Genomic DNA, 13,340 nt, shown 5'->3' with positions numbered 1-13,340 from the left:
ATTAGAGAGATGGTGGAGGAGGGTTTTACTGAATGCCATCTTATTCAAGCTGGCTGGAGAAAAGCACTATGAGAATTATCACTTGTAGAAAGATCTAATAAGGAAAGAAAGGGGGCAAGCTCCATGGCTATCTAGGAAAGAGAGGTTTGATAAGTAAACACAAAAGCAAAGGCCCCACACTGGAAGCAGGTTTAGCATGTTGGCAGACAGCAAGAAAAATGGTGTGACCAAAGTGGAATCAGCATGATGGACTATGGTTGGGGAGAAGGTCAGAGATGGCCAGGAGCAAAACACATCAGTCTCTTGGTTGCTGTACATTAGGATTCTATTCCAAGCGAACTAGGAAACCAAGGGGGGTGGGATGTATTATACACAGAAATGCCCTAATAGGAGTTGTGTTTTAAGAGGACCATCTTGGCTGTTCTTTTGAAAATAGCCTCGAGACAAATGTAGAGATAGCACAGTCATTTGAGTATGTCATAATAGGTAATGGTGCCTTAGAGAAAGACTGGAAGTATAAGAAGTGATCAGAATCTGGATATTATGTGATCACAAAGCATACAGGAGACACGGGGTATAGAAAACTCTTTTAAGGAGTGTCACTGAAAAGGAGACAACTGGAATAACAGCACTGACATGTTTTCATTCTCTCTACTCTCTCTCTCTCCTCCCTTCCCTTCCTTGTTTCCTCTCTCTCACCCAGCTATTAGGATGACATACATTCTTGTTTACAAGTTTTGTTTTGTTTTGTTTTTACGTTGGGATATCTAGTGTTCCCATCCTCTCTGGAACAAAATTCACTCAGATAAAATCAGTATTTATTTTAGTTTTTAGTCCCAATTTATTTTACCACAATTAAAGAAAAAGCACTTTGAAAACCAATCATGTTTATGAATACATAGAACTTCTAATTGTATATGACACCGTATATATTAAATTGCCTGGATATTGTCAATCTAAGAGTAGGCAAAGGGACAAGTTATTTCCATCACACATGAGGAAACCAAGGCTAAGCAGAATCATTAGTTCAAGTTGATATGACTTATTAACAACACACAAGGAATCAAAGTTTGGGTCTCTTTTACAGTGAAGTTCTCAACCTGCCTTATGCCTTCCTTATTTAAATAAACTATATTCATTTTATTTGGAGTCAGAAACAATCCCTTTACTTATCACTAAAAAAACCTCTTTTCATATGGCTCAGGGGAAGAATTCACATGTAGAAATGTTCTAGTTAAAGATATATCTTATAAAATGATTAAAACTTCCTGAATATACAAGGGTATTTCAAAAGTATATATTGCCTTAAATTTTTTTAGACTTTCGGCTATGGCATGATTGCAAAATCAATTAGGAATTGTGAAAGCAAAATCAATTGAGATACATTTTAAAGGCTGATGTTGGTAAACATCCTCTCGATGCAATTGTGATTTCCGGATTCCTCAAAGATGTCCTCTTTTTCAAAATCATTATTGTACGTTAGTATGTAATTACATTAGTGATTATTTAATTTTTTAAAATTATTTATTTATTCCTGAGAGACACAGAGAGAGCGAGAGAGGCAGAGACACAGGCAGAGAGAAGCAGGCTCCATGCAGGGAGCCCGACATGGGACTGGATCCTGGGTCCTGGGCCAAAGGTGGTGCCAAACCGCTGAGCCACCGGGGCTGCCCCCAGTGATGATTTACATATCACTTCTATTATGTTTTCTTTAGAATATACTGAATATACTGTATTCTACGATTATGATTTAGCTAATTTGAAATATAAAGTAAAATACATTTAAAGACAGTTAATCTTATGGGTCCTTTAAAAATAACAAAAATTGGAAATTTAATATCTTAAGTACCATATATGTTAAAGGCATTGATTATATATGTACATGTGCTTGTATTACACATCTTTTGTATCTTTAAAAGTTTAGAGTCTACATTTATAATGCTGTTAAAAGCTAGAACAAACGTCAATAACAAGGCATACTGCAAATTATAACACTGTATTATTATTTTTTTAAAGATTTATTTATTTATTTGAGGGGAGAGGGGCACAGGGAGATGGAGAGAGAATCTCCAGCAGACTCCCCACTGAGTGCAGAGCCCCACACAGGGCTCAATCTCAAGACCCACAAGACCATGACTTGAGGGGAAACCAAGAGTCGGATGCTGAACTCACTGAGCCACCCAGGTGCCCCAAAATTCTAACAATGTATTATTATACTGCCCTTGTCTATGGAAAAAAGTTTTTTTTCCCTAAAGTTTTAGTAACAATGTTACTAAATTTCCTTACCAAAAATGAAATACTTATGATCCCAGTGGAATCCACTCCAAACTATTTTCCAAATCTGAAACTCTGTTCAGCTCTTCCTAAGTCCTTCCTACCACCTCAGTAACATCATCATCTCCCAGGTGGTTCAGGTGTTCTGCTCTTGACCCCAACACAGCTTGCTCCTCATCACCAGTCAGAGGCATTCTCCAAACAGAAGATAGTTAGTGTGCTTTCTCTTGCTCTTCACCCCTGAGGTGCCCTTCCACAATTACAATAAAATAAAAAGTCCATTCTACATCTTATAGGGCCCTACATGATCTGACTCTTGACTACCACTCAGACTTCTTTTCCATGCCTCTCTTCATTATTCACCATACTCCAAGCACACAGCCCCCTTACAACTCTAGCATTGGCTGTGCCCTCTGTTGGCTTGCCCCCTGCCTTAATTTACAGTCTCTGCTCAAATGTCAGTTGCTGGGAGAAAATTTCCTTGGCCATGCCTAAAATAGAACTCAAACACCTCTGCTCTTTATCTTTATCCTTATAACATATATCAATACTTGATATTGCATAACACTGTTATCTTTTTTAATTCAGATTTTTGTTGAGATCATTTTAGATTCACATGCATTTGTAAAAAAATGATATAAAGAAACCCCATGTACACTTTACCCAGTTCCTCTCAATGGTTAACATTTTGCAAAACCATAATATAAAAGCACAACTAAAATACTGATATTACTACATCAATCTTATTCAGATTTCCCCAGTTTTACTTCTATGCATTTGTGTAAATGTAAGTAATTACACAATTTTATCACATATGTAGGTTTGCTCATCTACCATCCCAGTCAATATACTAAATAGTTCCAACACCACAAAGTTACTTCATGTCCTCTTCTAACTACGTTCAGCTACCTTTCTTCCCCTCTGACACTTGAAAACTACTAATCTGTCCTCTATTTCTAAAATCCTGTCATTTCAAAAAGTTAATATTTAATTAGAATCATCTCATATATACTCTTGGAACTGGCAGTTTTCACACAGCTGAATTCCCTGGGATTTATCTAATTATTGGATGTATCAAGAGTCCCTTCCTTTTCATTGCTGAGTAGTAAGTATGCCATGGTATGTATATACTACTGTATGCTTAATCGTTCACCTGTTACAGGGCACCTGTTACAGGGCATCTGGGTTGATTCTATTTTTGGTTATTATTTTTGGTCAATAAAGCTTCTAAGAACATCCACATATAGATTTTTGTGCGAATTTAAGTTTCAATTTCTCTGGGATAAATGCCCAAGAGGATAATTGCTGGGACATATGGTAAATGCATGCATCATGGTTTTTATTACCCATTTTCCCAACAGGATGGAAGTTCTAGGATACCAGGGACTTGGTTATTTTGGATCAGTGCTGTTTCCCAGTGTCCAGAACAGTGCTTGGCATAGATCAAGGAGTTAACATATATATCTGTTGGCTGAGTAGACTTCAGAGCCTTATGGAGCCAATGTACACAGATGCTATTGCTTTTATAACTGATAAAAATTAAATGAATCTGCAAAAAGGCTCCCTGGGAAAAATGGTTGTGATAAGAGTAAGAGAGGTGTGGCCTCTGAGGTGTCAGTTTGAGCCCTAAATGGAAGAACAGTTAGGCTGAGCAGCTGTGTGTATAAAGGGATGTGTGAAGCTCCGAAAAAGTCACATGACTTTCCAGCCCCAGGGATCACAGTAGAACCCAATGTCATTAAAATAGCCCCAGATCATGTGCAGTTTCAGTTGCCTGGATGGCTACCAGCAGAGGACAGAGTGGCCTACTCCTTAGCAGTATTTTAAAGATCTAACCAGCAACAGGGTCAGGGGGCTTATATTCTTTCCTAAGCACATATTGGCACCCTGGCAAAATAGCAAGTAAGGTCCAAAAAAATGTGTCAAATGTGTAAATAAATAAATGACTTCTTCACAGGATTGGGTTAAGTTTTTAGGGGAGAATGAAGCCTTATGTGGGCCACTGGGCAGGACAATGGTAATTCACAGAACAGGAATTTGGAAATCAATGTTGTTAAGAGCACAATCTGAAAAGCTTGGGAAATTGGGATTCCATGCAAAAAAAAAAAAAGTATTTTATTTAAACTGCATTTGTTGTACAACCTCTCATTCCTGGAAATCCTTTATACAATCATGAGTGAATCAGCCATAGAAGGTCAGGCCCATTAGTATAAATACACCACTTTCATGAGTATAACCTTCTGGCAAAATTTGTTTAACATATTTTTGTTCATAGTTTGTTTTCCTGACAATCAAATTTCTTTTAATAAGTAACAGAAAAAAAAGAATGGTAACTAATATTAAAAGTAGCAATTTTCAAATATTTTGAGTTTGTGAATATGTGAGTTTCTAATTGGAAAAATCACAAATTGTGTCCATATTTGAACAGCGTAAATATCCATTATATATATCTTCCTTACAGTGCTCTTTGTAAGGCTCCTGCAAAGGATAAAAACACGAAAATTAAAATGCCTTGGAGCTCTGATAGATTAAGGGATAACATATTTTAAGAACAGTGAGCTAATATCTTTCTCTGGACTGATTCTTTCAATCAGTTCTTCCTATAAATCATTAGAAATGACAAAATTCAGTAAGGTTGCATGATTTATACATTTAATGTGGGAATATGTTTGTGTATCCCAAGCTCGGTTTCTCTTTAAGTATTTCTCTGCTTAGTTTCTTTAAGGCATAGTAATTCCTCACAGTATGGTTCTAGAACACTGATTCCCAGCCTTGGTTGCACATTAGAATCATCTGGGGAGATTTTAAAACTCCTAATGCCTAGACCATACCCCAGATCAATTAAATCAGTCTCTGGGGTGGGAGCTAGGCATCAGTATTTTTCATGGGTCCCCAAGTGATTCTAATGTGCAGCCATGGTTAAGAATCAGTGTTCTAGAATCATCTGCATTAGTTTCACTAGGGTGTGTATGAAGAGACTGGATCCACAATTATATGTGTTAAAGTGGGGTATCTATAAGTGAGCAAAAGAAATCTAATACTTATCTATATTCCCAGATGCACACTAAGTTTGAGAAGCTTTGGCTTGTAGAGTTAAGATGCCTAACACTGACCTATAAAGTTATCAGTGAGTAGGACAATTTTGAAAATTCAATTCACAGTCAGAAAATCTTTTGGGTTTGGAGACAAGTCTATTTTGGAAGTTTCATTAGAGGTCTTCATTTAGCTACTAGAGTTACATAGTTTGCAGGTTTCACTAATAACTCCAGGTAAAGTTTCCACACAGTTTTCAGGTAAATAATTTATTAGGGCAAACTGATCCTCCAATGGAAAGCTAAAATAAAGAGGCCATCAAGCTAAAAGTAGAAAGAGTAGTTTTTTTTTTTAATTTTTATTTATTTATGATAGTCACAGAGAGAGAGAGAGAGACATAGGCAGAGGGAGAAGCAGGCTCCATGCACCGGGAGCCCGACGTGGGATTCGATCCCGGGTCTCCAGGATCGCGCCCTGGGCCAAAGGCAGGCGCCAAATCACTGCGCCACCCAGGGATCCCAGAAAGAGTAGGTTTTAAAAATGATAATTACATATAAGAATTAAGGATGTTATGAGAGGAATTCTTATAGAAAAGCACAAAGCTATAAATTGAGCTTCCTCTTGGCCCACCACTCATTTTTTTCTTAAGAAAATTACAATTAAAATGTTTTTAGAGGAAGGAAAAAATTAAAGACCAATAGAAATCTCTGTCATATTTAAAAATATTAGCCCATTAGGGGTAGTTAACCCTTTAAGATATGTAAAGTATGTTCTCAAACTTCTCATCTGATCCTAACACATATCCTGTTTAGGGAAGCAGGACAATGGATTATTAATTCTAGTTTTTATATACACATTATTTCCAGCACATAACACTGTGAAGTTCTCAGTGTTCATTAAATTGATGAATTATTGGATAAGGAAGTTGAGGCACACAACCAGTAAGTGCTAACTGACCCTTCATCCATTGATCTAGAGACAGCTGCCTCAAAAACCCTGGTATAATTCAGAATTCTTCTCTAACAGTATGCTTCTTCCAGTATGATTTGGAGAGTAAAGGCCATTCTTTAAGCCAGCTTTCCTTAGCCTGGTACACCTACAGACCATATGGATGCTTTTAACTATATCCAGGGTACAGACCAAAGATTTCAATTCAAAAGAGCGAGGTAAAAACAGAGTTTCTGTTTACTAAGCACCACTTACCAGAGAAAACATATAATTGCCAAATATATTATTAAGCCAATTAACAATGATCCTCGAAATGGCAAATACCATTGGCTGACTCTGAGAAAAGTGGGATATTTAAGTTACAAGAGAAAATGACTCATAGACCCATGCTGCATCAGCCTGGAATCTATATCTTTCTCATCCAGAATACAACTTCCTTTTTAATCCTGATCACGTGGAATTCAAGTGCTTTCATTTTTTAGTTATTGAAGCAATATTTGCCACAGATATTACAAAACATTTTCATTTCCTTGCTGTATTCAGTGCCAACGTTTATGATACAAATTAATGCCTGGTTTCAAGATGGTTATCATTATTGTCAGTATTAATGGTAAGTTTTTTAATGTTAGATTAGAATTAATACTACTCATAAAGTCATAATAAATATCTGGTGTGAGACAAAAAAATAAAAAATAAATATTTGTTGAATGTATGAATCCATTAATCAATAGGATAAAATTAAGTACACACTGGTTTGGGATACCCAGGTGGCTCGGTGGTTGAGTGTCTGCTTTGGCTCACATTGTGATCCAGGGGTCCTGGGATGGAGTTCCTGCATCAGACTCCCCACAGGGAGCTGCTCCTCCTTCTGCCTATATCTCTGCCTCTCTCTTCTCTAATGAATAAATAAATAAAAATCTTAAAAAAAGAGAACACACTGGTTTATAATAGCACAACATATTAAGAGGAAAGTTTTAGATTCTGTGTTTTGCCGGCCAACTTCTTCAGTGGGAGAAGGGATGAGATTGTGTAGTGTCTTCAGCTAATCTGATAACGTGGGCTACTTCTTTAAACCAGTCCTTTTTGGTTCAGGAACTGATGGCACCTAGATCAGCTCTCCTTCCTTGAAGAATAAGAACTCGAAAATTTGTGCTTAAATTGTAGGCTGCCAGCTGCACATATGTAGGGAACAATGCATAGAATACTTTCAGTGGTAACATGGACAAAGAGTTCTGGGAATGAAAAAATTGTCCTCCCCTAAGGCATTATATTTGTTTCTAAGCAACAAATAAAAAATGGTTACTTCTAGCCAGCCCAAAATGCAGCTCCCAGAAGAAAATTGTATTCTTAAAAATTCCTTTCAAAAGCCTAGCCTTTAGAGAGTTTTGGTGCTCAATTCAGCTTATAATTTATATACACACACATACACACATGCACATGTATGTATATACGTGCATTGTGTGTTTCACATTATTGTATGGTGCTTTAAGAACATGTAATTCTGAATAAAAATTAATACTAATCATTATTATTCTCATAAAATTATCATCTCTGCTGCTTTCATGATCAAAAACTCACACGTAATGGCTAAAATCCAAAAAAACAGACAGTAACCAGTGCTGGTGAGGATATGGAACAACTGGAACTCTCATCCATTGCTGCTAAGTATGCAAAATGGTACAACCACTGTGGAAGGCAGTTGCAGTTTCTTACTCTTAAGTGTACTCTTACCGAATGATCCAGCAATTGTACTTCTAGGTATTTACTCAAGTGTGTTGAAAACTATGTCACACACAAAAAAAAAACCTGAACATGAATGTTTATAGTGGTGACAAAAATTGGAAGCAACCAAAGTGTTCTTCAATAGGTGAGTGAATAAAAAAACTGTTATAGATCCATAAAATAGAATACCATTCAGTGTTTTAAGTTATCAAGACATAGGGACACCTGGGTGGCTCAATGGTTGAGCATCTGCCTTTGGCTCAGGGCGTGATCCTGGGGACCCGGGATAGAGTCTCGCATCAGGCTCCCTGCATGGAGCCTGCTTTTCCCTCTGCCTGTGCCTCTGCCCCTCTCTCTCTCTCTGTCTCTCCTGAATAAATAAATAATTAAAAAATCTATCAAGACATAAAATGACATGGAAGAACCTGAAATCTATATTTCTAAGTGAAAGAAGGTAATCTGAAAGGGCTACATATTCTATTATTCCAGCCACATACAATGTAGGATTCGAACTACATGACATTCTGGGAAAGACAAAACTGTAGATTAAAAAAAAAAATCAGTGGTTGCCAGGGATTTGGCAAGGGAAGAAGGGATGACTAGGCTGAGCACAGAAGAGTTTTAGGTCACTGAAACTATTTATGAGGCTACGGGAGATAGAGGATATTACGTATTTTTCAAAAACATATAGGACTGCATAATACAAAAAGTGAACCCTAATATAAACTATGGACTTTGGTTAAAAATAATGTATCAATAACATTTTATCAATTATAATAAGTATGCCTCATTAATGTGAATGTTAATAATAGGGGAACCTATGCAGGCAGGGGAGGGATAAATGGATATTCCCTGCTCAATTGCTCTGTAAACCTAAAACTATTCTAAAAACTAAAATCTATTAACTACAAAAAAATCATATTGGATAATATTAAAGCTGGCACTGCAAACATTTTTTCCCCAATTTGTAACATCGACAAAATAGTTTTAAAGTAAATCTACTAATTATGTATTTACCACTCCTGTACCATGAAACTTAAAATGCTTTAAGTATTTAGTTATATATCAAAAGATATTTAATTCACATTCTGCTATACAGAACTAAATTAATACCATCCTATATATGGATGTCTGAAGAATTTTTTTCAATCCTTTTTCCAAATGAAATGTTCATATGATATCGGTACATTTCTCATTTTCATTGATTTTCAATATAGTTTTGATTTGCAAAAACCATAATAAATATTTTCCCTGTAATGTATTGTTATGTAACTGAAGGCTGATTACTTTCAGCTACTGAAAGCCTTGTGCAATATTTCTCAAACTTCAGCATGTGTGTGGGAGTCTACTGGGGATCATGTTGAAAAAAAAACAAAAAAAAAACCTGATTCTGATTTAGCTAGTATGAGGTGGTACTGATAATCTACATTTCTAACAAGCTTCCAGGCAATGCTGATGTATGACCCCACACTTCGAGCAGCAAGGTTCTAGAGCATATCTGGGCCATAAAACTATTACCATTGTGAAAAATAAACCCAAATGCCTAACAGTTCTCACAAGGGATTGAAGAGCTATTTAAAAAAATGTTTTTTTTTTGTTTTGTTTTTCATACCTGAAAAAGCTCTCAGAACTCCCAGAACTTCTAAATCTGCTTTCCCAATATATAGTCCTTTTTCAATTTCATCCATAAAGAGAAAGGCTTGATAACCTTTGTACAGTGAGTAAGCTACTCGTTTAGTCATAACACTCTCCTAGTTTGTATGAACCGAAGACCATCTATTTCTACTTCAATTCCTCGATTTATATGCCTTCAATTGCAAAAAGGTCAAACAACTGGCTCAAGGTCACTTAACCAATAACTATAAAGGTCAGGTCTAAATCCAGGTCTCTGATTCCAAATCCAGTCCTTTTCCCTTCATTCTCTGTTGTTTCTGATAATGATGCACTTCAGAGAATAGGGACTAGTTTGTTGAGACCACAAAATCCCCACTTCTGAATCAAATCTCTCAGCCTCAGGCTTCCCAGGGCAATTCCTGACATGGGTTTGTCGTCTTATGGGGAAACCAGGTGCAATAAGGAAGATAATTTTTTTTTGTGCTTCAAATAAGCCTTGAAATTCAACAAAATTATGTCGATTAATGAGCTTATTTGAATATGGTGTAAGGTATAAGAGAAAAGACTAGGATGTTCCACCAAGAATGGTTTGTTCTATTTCTCCAAACCTGATAGTTCTCTTGAAAGAATTCGCAGCTAACCACACGTGGGAATCAGAAGCAGGTGGATACTTCCCCAGGACCCTGTCCAAAGCAACCTCCCTTATACTGGGATACTCAAATGATGACTAGATGTCTTCAGTGGGACTTCTAAACTATTAATGATAATGGAAACTAAATGTTTCTTCACAATATGAAGAAAACAAGGCCCAGAAATGTGAAAATAATTGTTGTGCCATTGTACAGATATTATTAATTGGAACTCAGATTTGGAATTTCTCAACCTCTGGTTTAAGGATTAGCCCCAACTTCGCACGGACATCAGCAGTAGGTTAGGGTAAGAGAGGTAATAATTATAAACATTTAAGTGACATAAGGATCTACACATGCCTTCTAAATACTCTCCTTCTCAGGATTTCTAACAGTAAGAATCTTTGTCTCTTTGTATACTCTTACCCTCTCCCTCCCAGAGCCCTGCAGCATAGAAAAGAAAAAGTTAGGATGATCTGACTTTGGGAGAAATTCCTGCCTCAGAATATTGTACAGCATCTCATTATGAAAATTCTGTTTTCATTTCAAGAGGGGATTTCTCTGCAAATGTGTGTGTGTGTGTGTGTGTGTGTGTGTGTGTGTGGTGTGCGCGTGCGTGTTTACTGGGTGCAAGTGGCTCTGAATTAAGGTGTTCAACTGAGTGGTCAGACTGTCTTCCTCTGGGCACCGCTGTGATACAATATCACAAAGATTTGCAAATATGTAAGGTTGGAAATATTCTCTTCAGGGATTAAGTGAATGTCCAGGAAGCCAAGATTTTGGGCTCCCATGTCTATCTGCCTGAGGATGTTCTGAGGTGTTCGTGTGTGAAGCCTGAGCAGTGATGCTACAATGAGGGAGAATCAGCCTTGGTAACTCTAGCCCCAGTATGAGAAAAATCAGTAGCCCCTCAGTTCCTTGTGGGTGAACTGAGCTCTAGAGGTAATCACAACGGCTTAGCTGCCTGTTGTAAGGAACACAAATGCCACTGTACTATATAACAGACTTGTACGGACATTTTACCAAGTCCTAGCTACAGCAAGTCTCCAGCAAGTACATTATGCTCCCATCCTCTCAGAGCCAGGAGGTATCTTATGTTTTTTTGCTGGTGGTTGGAAATGGCATTCTTGCGGACACATCCAGTTTTGCCTTTACTCATTCATGACACTATGGTCTTAACCATCATTCCAGTATTTAGAGTTCATATATTCATTCTTCCTACCACGTGCCATTCCTCTGTTCCCTTCCTTCTGATCAAAATCCTCTCCCTTCTTCAAGACCCAATTCACGGGACGCCTGGGTGGCTCAGCGGTTGGGCACCTACCTTCAGCTCAGGTCGTGATCCAGGGATCTGGAATCTAGTCCCGCATCGGGCTCCCTGTGGGGAGTCTGCTTCTCACTCTGCCTATGTCTCTGCCTCTCTCTTCTCTCAGTCTGTGTCTCCCATGAATAAATAAATAAATCTTAAAAAAAAAAAAAAATCCGGGGATCCCTGGGTGGCGCAGCGGTTTGGCGCCTACCTTTGGCCCAGGGCGTGATCCTGGAGACCCGGGATCGAATCCCACGTCGGGCTCCCGGTGCATGGAGCCTGCTTCTCCCTCTGCCTGTGTCTCTGCCTCTCTCTCCCTCTCTCTGTGTGACTATCATAAATAAATAAAACTTAAAAAAAAAAAAAAAGATCCAGCTCACATGTGTCCGCCTCTGTAAGAGCCCACCCTGACAGCACACTGGCCATGGTAGCCTCCCTGCTTGCCTCAACCTCTACAGCAGTTAAGTACTCCCTCATCACTCAGTTGGCATTTATGTTGAGCCATATTTCTAAGAAGACAGCATCACAAGCAGACCTATTTTATTTAACTTCCCAGGATAAATAAGAATGGGGATGAAAGATAGAAGCGCAGATAACATATTTGTTGAACTTTCAAAGATTTTCACAATAAAAATGCCAACATGTAAGAAGGAGGAAACTGGCTTATAGATAGGGCTGGGTGGGCAATTTTCTTTTCTTTTATATCTCTGAACCTAATCAACAGAATAATGTCTGAGTAACTTGGAGAATATAGCTGCAGGACAAGTATGAAAGAAAGAGGCAGATACCAGTTTAAAATAAAAGGCAACATTTTGCAAGTATGGCTGGAAAATAATGAAAAAGAGCCAACACAAAACTACTAGCTCCACGCACCACTAGGAGAATTGAGACACAATCCAAGAGTCCTCACTGGAAGATGACGTGTATTCAGTGGGAGAGAAGCAGCAGCATTAGCCAACTCTCACGATCCTCTGCTGCTGGAAGCTTCTATCAGTCTGCTACCAACAAGAATGATAATGACTTGTATACTTTGCAATCAATAATAATAAAAGCACAACGACTGTGGATGACTTACTGTGCTGACAGTGAATCCCATTAAATCCTCGAGGACATTTACAAACGTAACCTATGAATGTGTCCCCTCGGTACGCTTCACTTATTTCACAGGTTCCTCCATTATGGCATGGATTAGGAACGCAGGGACCTGAAAGACAAGAAAAACTGCTGCATAATGCATATGCTTAAAAAGAGATCCTGGGCCAACATTTTGCAATTAACAATTTTATAGAGAAAATCGTTCTGGGTATTACTGGTATAGGAAGTGGAGGAGTCGTGTTGGGCTCTGAGACTAACGGCCTGGGTTTGAAGCCTGGCTTCACAACTTTCTAACCCTGTGGTCTTGGAGGATTTATTTAACTTCTCTGTGCCTCTATTTCATCTTCTTTTAAATATCAGTATTAATAGGATCTATCTCAAAGGGTGATGATACAGACGAAAAGAATCCATATATATAAAATACCCAGAAGAGTGTCTGAAAGATATTAAGCAGTCTAATAATAATAATAATAATAATAATAATAATAATAACACTGAGTAAAATACTCATTTTAAGTTCTCCAAATTGTAAAATATATTCTACATGTTTAAAGAGTAATACTGAATGGCAATTTCTGGGGTTATCAACACTGAAGAGCTTTTATAAACATGCTGCTAAAAATAGCATCAACTTGCAAATGACTGTAACCACACAGTCCAAAGGAAGTGGATACCTGGTTGCAATAGTTTTATTGACTATTTATGAATTTGTGGTG

General features: G+C 37.7%; 1 protein-coding gene across 2 annotated transcripts in view; it reads right to left on the bottom strand.

The window, feature by feature from the left end:
- EDIL3 (EGF like and discoidin domains 3) overlaps positions 1–13,340 on the bottom strand; it is a 389,979-nt gene that overhangs the window by 194,249 nt on the left and 182,390 nt on the right. For both annotated transcript variants that reach the window (XM_077866066.1, XM_077866069.1), the window contains one exon: positions 12,605–12,733. In XM_077866066.1, coding sequence (XP_077722192.1) covers positions 12,605–12,733 — 129 coding nt within the window. The remainder of the gene's footprint in view (positions 1–12,604; positions 12,734–13,340) is intronic.

Source organism: Canis aureus, chromosome 2 (genome assembly GCF_053574225.1).
Source record: "Canis aureus isolate CA01 chromosome 2, VMU_Caureus_v.1.0, whole genome shotgun sequence".
NCBI classification, from domain to species: domain Eukaryota; kingdom Metazoa; phylum Chordata; class Mammalia; order Carnivora; family Canidae; genus Canis; species Canis aureus.
Note: the sequence above shows the minus strand (reverse complement) of the source record. Positions and strands in the feature narration are given on the sequence as shown.